The following is a 13,090-nucleotide window of genomic DNA, read 5'->3' on the forward strand; positions in this document are numbered from 1 at the left end:
TGGTTGCACGAACACGATATTTACAGGGTTGCTAACACGCCTGGCTGTTCCACCAGCCATGTAATGCCATTATGTCCAGTTTGTTAGTCTACATATGGGATACGTTACTTAAATCTGTTCTACTTCCCTGTTTCGCACAAAAAGACAGTCTTACACGAAAAGTCACAACACCACGCTGCTGAAAACATGGCCCGCTGGGGTCAGCTCCTAGAAATTCTAGCAATTCAACTCACGGCGATTAGATGCACTAGTGAAAGCCTTGCAAAATGTTATAACAAAATTCGATAACAGACAGTTTGAATCTGTTCCTTGAGTGTTAAGGTCAAGTGTCAGTCTAAGACCAATCAGTACAGCTCATAATATGTCTGGGTCGAGGATATGGAGGAGAGCACCCGGTGGCGGAATGAAACGACAGTTCAGACCGGGAATTTGACTCCATCTAAGGTCACCCTGTTTACGCAAGCCAATAGACTGATACTATTGTAGGTGTGATGTAACGGGTACCAGACTATGTTCATCTGGGGGGGGAAGTTACCCAGATTAAAAAATAATAAAAATGGGCACTGACCATCAAGTATCTGAATACTGAGTTTTCAAGGTATGCTATGGGTATGGGTGCGCCCTCAAGAACTCACCAAGAATACTTACAAGGCTAAACACATAAAACAATTTGCCTCCACTTTTTAGAAAGAGAACAAGATGCAGAGTAAGCACAAATGTTCAAATGAATATCTTTACATTCACGTATTATCACTTGCCTATTATTATTATTTTTTTTATTATTATTATTATAGCAGCAACCTGTAATGTCATAGTGTACCTGCAGATGGCGATAATTTTTTTTGTCTTTGCCTGTGTCACAGTGGCCTCTGTGTTGCATTCATGGATATCTTTACTGTAGCCTGTTCCGCTGAACAGTGTGTGGTGTGCACTTTCCCTATATGGCATGACAAGCCAGTGCTGGCAAGTTGTAGGTTAACTAAGTTATACTAGTTGAAACATATTGTCTTAAATGTCATATTATTGCTTTGTTGCACTTATTGCTATTATAGAATAGAATAGAATATATTTATTTGTCATTGCACAAGTGCAACGAAATTGAGGTGGCAGCTCTCAGACTTCAGTGCAATTGAAAAGTAAAAAACAAAAACAATACAAATATATACAATATAACTATACAGATTTACACTATAAATACTCAGCTTAAGTAAAAACAAGTTAAAAAAAAAAACACAAGACATATTACACATCATAGAGACAAATACAGGTTAGTTTTTTGCATTGTTTAGTGCAATGATAGCTCTTGTATAGAAGCTGTTTCTCAGCCTGTCTGTTTTTGCTTTGATGGTCCGAAAGCGCCTCCCTGAGGGCAACAGTTCAAATAGGTGGTGACCAGGGTGTTTTGAGTCTCTCAGGATGCTGTGGGCCTTCCTGAGGCAGTGTGTTCTATAGATGTCCTCCAGAGGTGGAAGACAGCAGCCAATGACTCTTTATGCGGTGTTAATGACCCTCTGGAGTACCTTTCTTTCTGCTGCTGCTGTGCAGCTGGCAAACCACAGCGAGATGCCATAGCTCAGCACTGACTCCACAGAGCAGTGGTAAAAGGACACTAACAGTTCTTGTTTTAATTTATTCTTCCTGAGTAACCTCAGGAAATACAGCCTCTGTTGTGCCTTTTTCAGCAGTGCAGTATGTTATTTTTCCAGGAAAAGTCCTCCTCAATGTGAGTGCCCAGGAAGCTGAAGTCCGATACCCTCTACACTTGCTCCCCGTTTATGTCCGATTGTCTGATTTTTTCCTCTTAAAGTTGACCAACAGCTCTTTTGTCTTGGAGGTGATGATGACAAGATTGTTTAAGGTGCACCATGTCGACAGCCTTTGCACCTCCTCCCTGTATGCAGTCTCATCTCCTCCTGAGATGAGCCCCACCACTGTTGTATCATCTGCAAACTTAATGATGGCATTGCTCGGGTTGGTGGGGGTCCAGTCATGGGTATAGATGGTGTAGAGTAGTGGGCTCAACACGCAGCCCTGTGGGGAGCCGGTGCTGATGCTGAGAGCTCGGGAGCGGTCTGTCAGGGAATTTTTGATCCAGAAGCAGATTTGTTGTGAAAGCCCTAAGTCCATCAATTTTGTGACCAGTCTGCTTGGTATGATTGTGTTGAAAGCAGAGCTGCAGTCTAGGAAGAGCAGCCTGGCGTAGTTCCCTCTCTGTTCCACGTGTGTAAGAGTGGTGTGGAGAGCCGTGGCAATAGCATCTTCTGTAGCCCTGTTTGCTCTGTATGCAAACTGGTGGGAGTCAAAAGTGGGTGGCAGATATATAATTCCTCCATGAAGACTAAAGACTATATAGCCTACGGGCCATTTTGTCACACTGTATGTATAATAAGCTATAGGCCCTGCTTAGCTAGCCGAGCTGGGTGTTTTTTTTTAGCTATGTTTTTGAATTACCTGGTACCTCACTCGCAACCCAGTCCTTTTTTTTTTTTTTTTACAGCATTTACGTAGCTCTACTCCACCTTCCATTTCGCCAGGTGACTTGTCTAAAATGTTATCTGTAGAAAAGCAGGTGTAATATGCGGGGACACGGTTGCCAGAGGGAGAGTCGCACCTGATGCGTTGATTCACAGGTCCGTCAACTCATTAAATGCTCGTGGCTGGCCAAAACGACTATCAGGCCACTGGAAAATGTCTCGGTGCTCCCGACGGGCCGGGGCTGTCTGCCACTGACATGTACCATGAGGCGCGGTCAAGGCTTGTGTTACAGAACCTTTCTCTGCCCCTTAATCAGTTCATGCACATATTGGTTTTGCCAATTATGATTGTCATGATTAAGTCATGTATCTAAGTTATACATGTATACTATACTTTTTAAACGTAAATTGTGGACCTAAATGTGATTTACAACACCAGAAAAATGATTATCGAACCTCTTTACTCAAAATCTTAGTTTTTCTCTGAGCATTGGGATAGTGAAGAGGTCAGTGGAATAATGATAATAATACTAAATTAAAAATGTTCTGCACAACAACGTTTTAGAATATGGACAACTGCGTTTTTCTTTTTTCTCTTTCTCTCTCGCAAACGGGCAGACACAAGCTTTCACGTGCACGCGCGCTGACACACATGCGGCTTTTCCATCTTCATCTGAGTGTGGAAACTCTCGGACCCACCTGTCACGGAGTGTGTCTGTTTCCACAGGAACTGCGGGCCAGCTGTCTGAGCAGAAAGACATGACATGGTCTCATAGGTAAAGGTCAGAACTAGTACATGTGACTTAGAAGAGGGCAATGCTGGTAATTAGTTCCAGTGAGCGCTAACACATCACAGTCTCAAGTTGCGTAATGTGACAGGTCAGTGGGGTAATTAGAGATAAGATCATGTCATTGCGTGCATGCGTGGGCGTGTGTGTCAGCGTGCAAGGAAAAAAGTGTGTGTGTGTGTGTGTGTTTTATTGTGGGTGTAGCGCTCAGTGAATGTCTCATTATTACAACTTAGAAGTCACACAAGCCTGTGTGGGTGCTTAACGGAAAGTTTCATTGAAGTTAAAATCTTTGTGTAAAAGAAAAAAAAACTCTAGAGCAGTAGTGGTTCTTACTCTCTTGACACAAACACACCAACACAAGAAATTATGATAGAATATGAATTGAATAAGAAATGTTGTTGGTGTAGAACGAATTCTGTAACAGCGTCCCTGACAACATCAAACCTAAATCAACAATATTACTCTGTCCTGCATGGTCTATGTTTCCACGCCAATGAATAATCGAAAAGCTTCGCTGAATGACGCGGAGTTCATATGCTCAGTTTCACTCCAAGATTTTGCTTCGAGCCATGCCTGAACAAACCGACCGATTCCAATGTAGGCCTATACTTCTCTTTTGAGGATGGGGGTGAGGGGGTCGACGAAGACCACCACTTTTAACAATTGAGCCAGCTTCTCTTTCTACCATAGCACTGGACAGAACACACAGCATATGAGGGTTAATGAGAGTCGGGCTGTCTTTCACCTTCTGTCACCGCTCCCAATTATAACGGCATGGCTGCGTTTCCCTCAACCCAAAACCCTTCAGCTAGAAAACCTGGTTCCACTCCATGCACCACCAGAGACTTCAGTGCCTGTAGACCGCACACGGGCCAATTTGGCACGGTCAAGCCAACAGAGAATTCTCCTGATTTAAAATATATATATGATCTTCCACAAACATGTATTGTTCCACCTTCATGGTCTTTATCAGACTAAATCCCCATTGGTTTTACTCCGAATTTAGCGTGAAGAGACTAGACAAAGACTGCTGCTTGGCGATGCGGATTATAATTCACATTCGTTTCCATGGTTGTCATTCCCATATTTCAGGAAAGCTCAGAGCTCAGTCATGGCTAGGTATATCTTGTGGTATCATGATTTGTTTTACATAAATCCACTGAAGACCTGCTTGAAATGTAAGCTGGCCTTCAGGTCCACGGTGAACCACAGCCTACTGGGTATAAATTCCTTTTGTGTCTGTTACGCTGGTTTATGCTAAAAGCTATTTGTTTGAGTAAACCACGAACAGAAAAAATGGTGTGTCACACTAACATCTCGGCTAATGCCTAGCGCCTGACAAAGGTATTGATTTGGCACACATCCATGTTTAGGAGCATTATAGATCTTAAGAGCAGTCAATTGGAAAAACATCAAACTCATATTAATTCTAATTAAATCTATTCCTACAATTCTCAGGAGAGGAGGCCTACAGTAGGAGTGTAGAATATCAAATGCCACCCAGGCAGCTTTCTTCTCAATTACCATGAGACTGCACAATCATGTTAATGCTCGAAAATTGTATTTGTCCATTCATTTCAAGTCTATAGATGATCAATTTATTGGTAAATCATTCAATCGAGTTGGTACTCACTGAGCAAACCATGCAAATTCAGATCATTCTTTGAAAAAGCAGGTGAGCATTAACTGAATAAGGGCATGCAACCCAAGAACAGTCTAGTTGCATTAGTAAACACTGACCTCTACCTGTGAACACAGAGCATTGTATAACCAACACATTGCCCTACTTGATTTATAATAGACAAATGATAATATGTGAATGTAAAGATAATCATTTGAACATTGTCTTGCTAAAAAGTGTAGGCTAATTGTTTTATGTGTTTAGCCTTGAACAGTTGTATGTATTCTTGGTTAGTTTTTGAGGGTGCACCCGTAGCCATAGCATACCTTGAAAACTTGTAGGCTTGTGAGAAAATTCATGTTGGCTACTTATTGGTCAGTGCCAAATTTTTGAATTTGGTAATGTTGATAACTTTCCCCCCAGATGAACATAGTCTGGTACCCGTTACATCACAGCCTACAATATTATCAGTCTGGTGGTTTGCGTAAACAGGGTGGCCCGAACTGTCGTTTAAGTTCGTCACCGGGTGCTCTCCTCCGATCTGGGAAAAGCTCTCTGCATTAATATTTTTCAACTAAGTAAGCAGTGGCTGAATACAAAATTGAAATCATATGTTAAAGAGTAACAACCGGTTACCAGCATGCATTTGTCCTTGTCGGTTTTTGAACACCTTTTATCAATGGGAAAATCTGGTTTCAAAATTTGAAAGAGCTTTCTTACTTGGAGTGACTATAAATGTATAAAATATCAGACATCCTTTTGATGGTGTTACCTTACCATTAAATAATCCATAGTCATAGAACAGGTAGTACATGAGGTAACAAACTAAGCTTTGAATGGATTTGTTTAATGTATATAACAGGACATCTTAAAGACAAGTATAATGCAACTGTTTAATTTAAACAGGTAAATAACTTATTACTGAGAGTCAGAACACCACAGAGGGAGGAACGTTACTTCAGTGATGAGGTTTCTGCTTGAACTGCAGTCCACAATAACCACATGTGCCCACTTTTGTTGTTTTGTCCTGAAAATCAATACAAAAAAAATCAGCGTAAGTGTCTAGTCTTGTCTTGGGCCTACATTTTTCATAAAGTCCCGCTCAGCATTATTGGCACCCCTAGTAAATATGAGCAAACAGGCTATGAAAAAATATGTCTTTGCTGTTTATCCTCTTGGTCTTCCACTCAAAATATTCATAAAAATCTTACCTTTTCATTGAGGTACAATAATTGAAAGAATTTTTTTTTTTTTTTTACTTTAAATAAATATTATTCTCCAAAACATGTGTGCACAGGTATTGGCACCCCATGATTAAATGTTTTGTGCAGCCTCCCTTTGCCAAGATAACAGCTCTAAGTCTTCTTCTTTAATGCGTGATGAGGTTGCTGAACACATGGCACGGGATCTGCGACCATTCCTACATACACAGATCCTTTAGATTCTGAGGTCAACGCTTGTAGACTCGGCTTCAGCTCATCCCACAGTTTTTCTATGGGGTTCAGGTCAGGGGACTGCAATGGCCATGGCAAAACCTTTATTCTGCGGTCGTGAACCGTTTTTGTGTTGATTTTGAGGTATGCTTCAGATCATTGTCCTGCTGGAAGGTCCAACCACAGCCCATTTTAAGCTTCCTAGAGGGGGGCTGTTAGGTTTTTATTAATATCTGCTGGTATTTGATGGAGTACATGATACCATGTATCCTAACAAGATGTCCAGGGCCTTTGGAAGAAAAACAGTGCCACACCATCAGAGATCCGCCACCTTACTTCAAAGTGGGTATGGGGTGCTCTTCTGTATGGCTATCTTTCTGTCAACGCCAAACCCACCTTTGATGTTTGTTGCCAAAGAGCTTAATTTTTGTCTCATCTGACCATATAACTTTGTCCCATTAAAGTCTGACTTACATTTGGCAAACTGTAGGCACTTTAGTTTGCTGTTGATTGACAAAAGAGGCTTTTTTCTGGCAACCCTCCAAAACAACCTGTGGTGATGTAGGTGGCATCTGATGGTAGTTTTGGAGACTTTGTGACCCCAAGACTCAAATAATGTCTGCAATTCGCCAGCTGTGACCCTTGGAGATTATTTTGCCAGTCGAATCATCCTCCTCACGGTGCGTGGGGTCAATGTACACACACGTCATCTTCCAGGCTGATTCTTAACATCTCCTGTCGCTTTAAACTTCTTTATTATTATTATTATTAGTGGAAATGGGTATTTTCAACTGTTTAGAGATTTTCTTGTGTCCATTTCTTGATTTGTGCAGCTTAACAACTTTTCATCGCACATCGTCACTGTGTTCTTGAGTCTTTCCCATAGTGATGAATGACTTATGGAATTCGGCCTGCGTCACCTCATATTTGTACGCCAGTGGAACAGAAAGTCATGGTTGACCTTTTAAGAGTTCCTAATCAAACAGGTGAACTTAAAAATGTAAAACATGACTGGAAATATACTTCAGTTAGATTTCAATTATAAGATTTTCCTAGGGGTGCCAATAATTGTGGCACACATGTTTTGGGGGAAAATGTTTATTTAATGTCAACAGTTTTTTTTTCTTTCAATAATTTTACTTTAATGAAAAGGTATGATTTTTGTGAATATTTTGAGTGGAAGACCAAGAGGATAAACTGCAAAGACATATTTTTTCATAGCCGGTTTGCTCATATTTACTAGGGGTGCCAATAATGCTGAGCGGGACTGTATGTCTCAAGAACACTCCAGGCAGGCAGCCACACACACTACAGGATAATTATATGTGTGTGAGCAGTCTGTGAATAATGTAGAGATGCCACACCCAGTTCAATCATTTCCCTAACGTGATACTTAATTAGGTAGATAATTACCAAATTAATGTAGACTTTGGGGTGTCCCAGCGCGCCACCGCCACCATCACAAGACACCACCCTATCTTCAACATCAGACACAGGCTCTTCTGCCACCAATTTAATGGCGAAGTTTCTGTTCACCTACGAAATTAAGAAAGTTGTATAAATCACGTCAGCAAGCAATTAACAAGCAAAACAACTAATGAGCGGAAGTAGAATAGAAAAACAGATTGGGAAATACTTGCCTCTTTCTTCCTCCCAACAAACCTCGCTCTTCGCACGTCATGTTCGTCATAGACCTGAAATGTGACGACCTTCTAGTTACAACTAAGCATGCATAGGCAATGTTACACAAAGTAAACTCATAAGCAAATCTGGTGGTTATAATAACCTTCACAATTTTGTTCTCATTAATGTTTGGGACCGACATGTTAGCTTACCAACTAAACTTGCTTGGTGGTAGATACCTGGACAATACAACGCTGCGTTCAGCTGACGCTAAATAGTTGTTTGGCAGCGTGTACAAATAGAAGTCCATTATGGCGATTAAACACCATTTAAATGTAGGACTTGGAAAGCTAACCATGATCTTTTAGCTTATTGTAGCTAACTAGCTAGCAAACGAGCTTAGTTTGCGTTAGCCTTGACGAGTCATGTAGGTTATTATGATTTTCCAAACAACGTTACCTGCCCAGTGTGAGTAATCTCCTCTCCGTGCTTCGAAACTTCCACTCCATAGTGCTTCACGGGAACAGCAGACAATCTCAGTGGAGAAAGCAGAACCTTAACATTTCTGGTGAAGGACAGACCTCTGATGGCAACAGACGCCATGTTTTCATCGATAACTACCCAAAATGCTCAGCGTGCATGGAAGTGACTTCCACCAGGTTCTGATCCAGCAGAACAAATATTTCCAGATATTTATTTAATTTCATTATAAGGCAAAATTTACCAGAACTCTGTGAATATATTTTGCGACTCTCCGTACGTATTTGTTTCTATTTTTTTTTTTTTAAATAACTTTGTTCATAAAAAAAATGGCAATCGCATTAGGACCCTGAAGAAAGTTAACCTACGTCATACAGGAACCTTGTTTTGCATGATGACCCGATGCATGCATGTCTTTCACCTCTGAAATATATGAAGAGTTGTATACCATTTGTAATTTAAATCCGCAACTAAATATAATCTCTAAACCGTGCTTTATACAGGTATGTATAGGAATTTATTTTCGGTTACACTTTAACTCATATCCTCTATAATTGTCTGTTTCTGGCGAATCTAGTCTAGCTAAAAGCTAGCTGATGGTAGTTACATAGCAGCTATCATGGGTAAAATGCAATTAGACTAGCTAGCTAGTTAGCCAACATTTTGTAGTAATTGGCGGTACTACATTCATTCTGTCAAGAACTGCATTTACTTCAATTTGTCGAAGAGACAATTGATCAGTATGAGTAAACGGCACCTAGTACAGCTCCTTGTTAAATTTACGCCAGATTAAGGAGTTTATGTCTGACATTAGCGAGCTAACTAGTTAACAGACTTGCCTTCCGCACACCAAATAAAGCACAGCTAACTTAAAGCAACAATTTGACACCTTTTGAGGTATGGTTTTATAGGCAACTAGTTTTGGTACCATCCTCATAGCATATGGTCATGTGAAGGACATATAAACACCTGTGTCTTTTCCACTAGCCATGATATGTACTATGAAGTTCTGTGTTTCGGGCTGAAACACCCTGCAAAAATGGAAGAAAAGCTTTCACAGCATGACCTTGCCAGCTATAATGCCAAAATACACCAGTTAGTGTGTTAGCAAGCTTCGATCAGTGTCAACTGGGCTGTTGGTGGCGTTTGCATGGTAGTTAGCTTGCTAGTTTTGGAACAGAACTCCTTATTTCTGCTTTAACTGTAAGCCCTGATGATAATCATGTATCATCAAAATGAATGTAAGGACGCTACAGTTACCTATACATACATACATACCTAAAACAGTGTAAAAAACGGCATAAAGTAACCGAGGAGCACTTTTATAATCATAAATACTATGGTGTCGATGGAAATAAATAACTAGTTCTGCAGATACTTTAGTGTTTTTTGTGCTTTTGCAGGTTGCGACAACATGGTAGCCCGGTTTCTGCCCCGGTTGGTCAACACGGTTTCTCATCAGCTGACACAAATGGCAAGGTGTGCTGCTCTCCAAATCCCTGCATCCTCGGACCTGCGTCGGTGCTTCACCACCATCACCTCAGTAACGGCACAAGCCAAGAGGATTGTGACCCCTACAGTTGGTGTGTGCTCTCAGATTCGAGTGCCTTTGCTTGGACAATGTCAGCAGCTTGCATGTCTGCAGCCAGTGTCTGGGATGAAAACAAAAACTGCCCTGAAAAGGCGATGCAAAGACTGCTTCTTTGTCTGGCGCAGGGGACGGCTGTTTGTGTACTGCAAAACCCACCCAAGACACAAGCAACGGCAAGGATGAACACGGAAGACGCCATCGAAATCACTTGCAAAGCTACTGCGTGATATTCAAACGTTGTTCTCTCAAAACAGAAGTGTTTCAACTGTTTTCAACAGTTTTGTAAATAAAAGTGCAAATTGATCAATACTCTTTCCGTATCATTGCTCGTATCAGTGTCGTAACTGAGGACATGGCTTAATATACTTTTGACTTTCTGGTGCAGAGACTCACTAACCTGTCATGGGGTTATAATGTGAACTCCTGTTAAAAAGAAATATCATCCCTTACATAGCAGAGCACTTAGTTGCAATGCATATGTCTTATCTGAGATGTAGGGTGTGTTGGTTTCAGAAATTAATTATTCTCTATCTACATGCCATATTTGGCTGCAACAGCTAACAGGGATTATTTCATTTCAAATCATTTATTTTCACAATACTAAATGGTACTTTTTCACATTTGAAGATTCCCCATTTTGTATATTTGGGCATGCTCTTGGCATATTGGTATTTATTATCCCAATACATAGCAATAAAGCTTTGTGGTGAGCAGCTGAAACAATGCTCAGGAATAGGCTGGTATTACACATTAGTACTGTTGAATATAACTAAACTAAGCATGGAGTTATCTCTGTGCCTTGTTCTTTTGTGAACATTTATTACAAAAAAATACGTGGTCAACCCCAACCTCTTTCAGCAAAAACACAATTCAACGCTGCAGTAGGCTTCGTCTTAGATGTAATATATTTCAGTCTTTCAATATAAGACTCCCTTATCATTCCGCAGGGTTTTGATGGGGTTGTGGTCAGTTTTTGTGGACCACTGTATTTTACAGATACACCAAAGGATTCAAGGTACCTAGAAGAAAATACTGGTATTCATGAATGTGAATACAAACAGCTGTCTTTTTGTGAGGCCTACTTTTAATTATAAAAAAATTATCTGTTGCAGACAGAGGTTACTAAGAGCAGTCGCAGAGATGACACCAAAATTACTGACAGGTAATGGAGCACCACAACCTTTCAAATTTTGCTATTGTTCTTTCTAACTGTTTGCAGTAAATGTAAGGCACTGAGCATTTCAGAATGGCTCTTTCTGTTGCTCATGTGTGTTAAGTAGTACAGCTGTGGCCTTTATTGTACACGGCCAGTAAAAGGCATGGTCGAGTTGGATCCACCTATACCTATTAGGGCAGATGGGCAAAGTGCGGCCCCTTAGCTGACCCTGACCGGCCTGCGGAGGTCAATGGTAAATTAGGTATCAATAATTAAACGTTATATTATTATTAATTTGTATACTTATACTATTGCATTGCAAGCTTGCTCTTGTGTGTGCGTGTGTGCCATGTGAATTGGTCGTCTGGGCACACCTTTAATACTGCAAAAACATGCACATTTTTCATTCTGAATTGAGTTCAGCCTATTGGTCTGGCCCTCCACAACAGTCCCACTATCTCATGTGGCCCCTTGGGGAAATGAATTGCCCACCCCTGTATAAGGGTGTCTTAACCTTTGAACTTGTGGAACATCTGTATTTATACATTCCTGCAAATTAAATGAAATAACTACATAACGATCTTCTCAAATTCACCATGCTTTGCAAGGAGGGAAGTGTTTCCACATGATGGCGCTAATAGCTCATTTTAAAATCCATACATAATTGTATATAGGTGTATTCTCATTTATTCAGTTGTCAGTGTTTTTATTAATTTGTTTTGAATATGGTTCCCTAGAAACAAAACTATTAAGCATCATTTGTGAAAATGTAACCATGTAGTGCCCTACATAATATTTGGACATATGCAAACATTTTTAAACATTCTGTCATCAGCTTAAAAAAAATGGTTTAAAAAAATGTTCCATACATGTGATTTACTGTTCAAGAGAATTCTGAGGTTCAAGTTCAAGTGTATTTATATAGCACATTTCATATGATATACATAGACACAATATGCTTTAGGTAACACTACAATCTCATTATCATTGTCAAAGTCATAATTATTTTAAAAAGCTGCCCTCAAAATCTCTCTAGCATCTTGTACATTGTTCTTTAGAGTCATGCATGTATTTTGATTCCAGCCTTTTCACACATGCTAAATGTCTGCAAAGAACAGAATGCTTGTTTCTACAACAGTGATCCTCTCAAAGACATAAGTAAGCTAATGTCCAGAGATAAAAATTATCATTTTGATTTATGTTTCATGTTAAGAAAAAAATCTTACAGGGAAATGTGCATATACCCATTCCAGTGAAATAACCGAAAGCATTCATAGAACAAGCCTATTCTGTCTCTGTACTGTAAGGGTCCAGGTAAGCAAGACTTAAGTCTTGGAAGACCACTGTTGCCATGGTAGCGTGGAAAAAGCAAAAGATAGAACTATTTTAGTTGCCTTCCTCAAATTCAATAGTTTCTATTTCTGGAACATGAAGTTCATGCCATTGTTCACACACACACACACACACACACACACACACACACACACACACACACACACACACACACACACACACACACACACACACACACAAACACAGAGATGTCCATTCACACATGTACGCCTACCTCCCAATGTACAATGAAAATGGTTAAGTCTTACTTTTGTGCATTGACTATGCATTGCCTAGTGTGTACCAACAGACAGGCAGACTGAGCATGCTTTTGCATTTTATTTGCATTATGAATGCAAATGCTGGTTTATCGATTCCGGTATTTGATTCGATTACTTTACATGTATGTGGAGAGTGCAATATGGCAACTGCCCACATAGAGTTGTTTTGTCAATAAGCCAAGACATTTTCAATATCTGTCTTGTTTAAACAAGAATTTTTTCCATTGCCTGCATGGAAAGCAGAAATGTTCCCTGGTTAGCAACTCCCGACCTATAATTAGAGACTGGACAATACTGCAGAAGGGCAA

The 13,090-nt window shown here is 40.2% G+C and overlaps 1 protein-coding gene across 1 annotated transcript; it reads right to left on the bottom strand.

Annotated features, from left to right (window-relative positions):
* Window positions 1-5,712: 5,712 nt before the first annotated feature.
* On the bottom strand, window positions 5,713-8,553 carry ndufs6 (NADH:ubiquinone oxidoreductase subunit S6). The gene is made up of 4 exons (XM_080837902.1): window positions 8,402-8,553; window positions 7,960-8,013; window positions 7,733-7,855; window positions 5,713-5,913 (listed from the first exon to the last, which is right to left on the bottom strand). The coding sequence occupies exons 1-4, from the start codon at window positions 8,543-8,545 to the stop codon at window positions 5,845-5,847; spliced, it is 390 nt and encodes a 129-aa protein (XP_080694028.1). The 5' UTR covers window positions 8,546-8,553; the 3' UTR covers window positions 5,713-5,844.
* Window positions 8,554-13,090: the final 4,537 nt, after the last annotated feature.

The sequence above is a fragment of the Sprattus sprattus genome (assembly GCF_963457725.1).
Source record: "Sprattus sprattus genome assembly, chromosome: 4".
NCBI classification, from domain to species: Eukaryota; Metazoa; Chordata; class Actinopteri; order Clupeiformes; family Clupeidae; genus Sprattus; species Sprattus sprattus.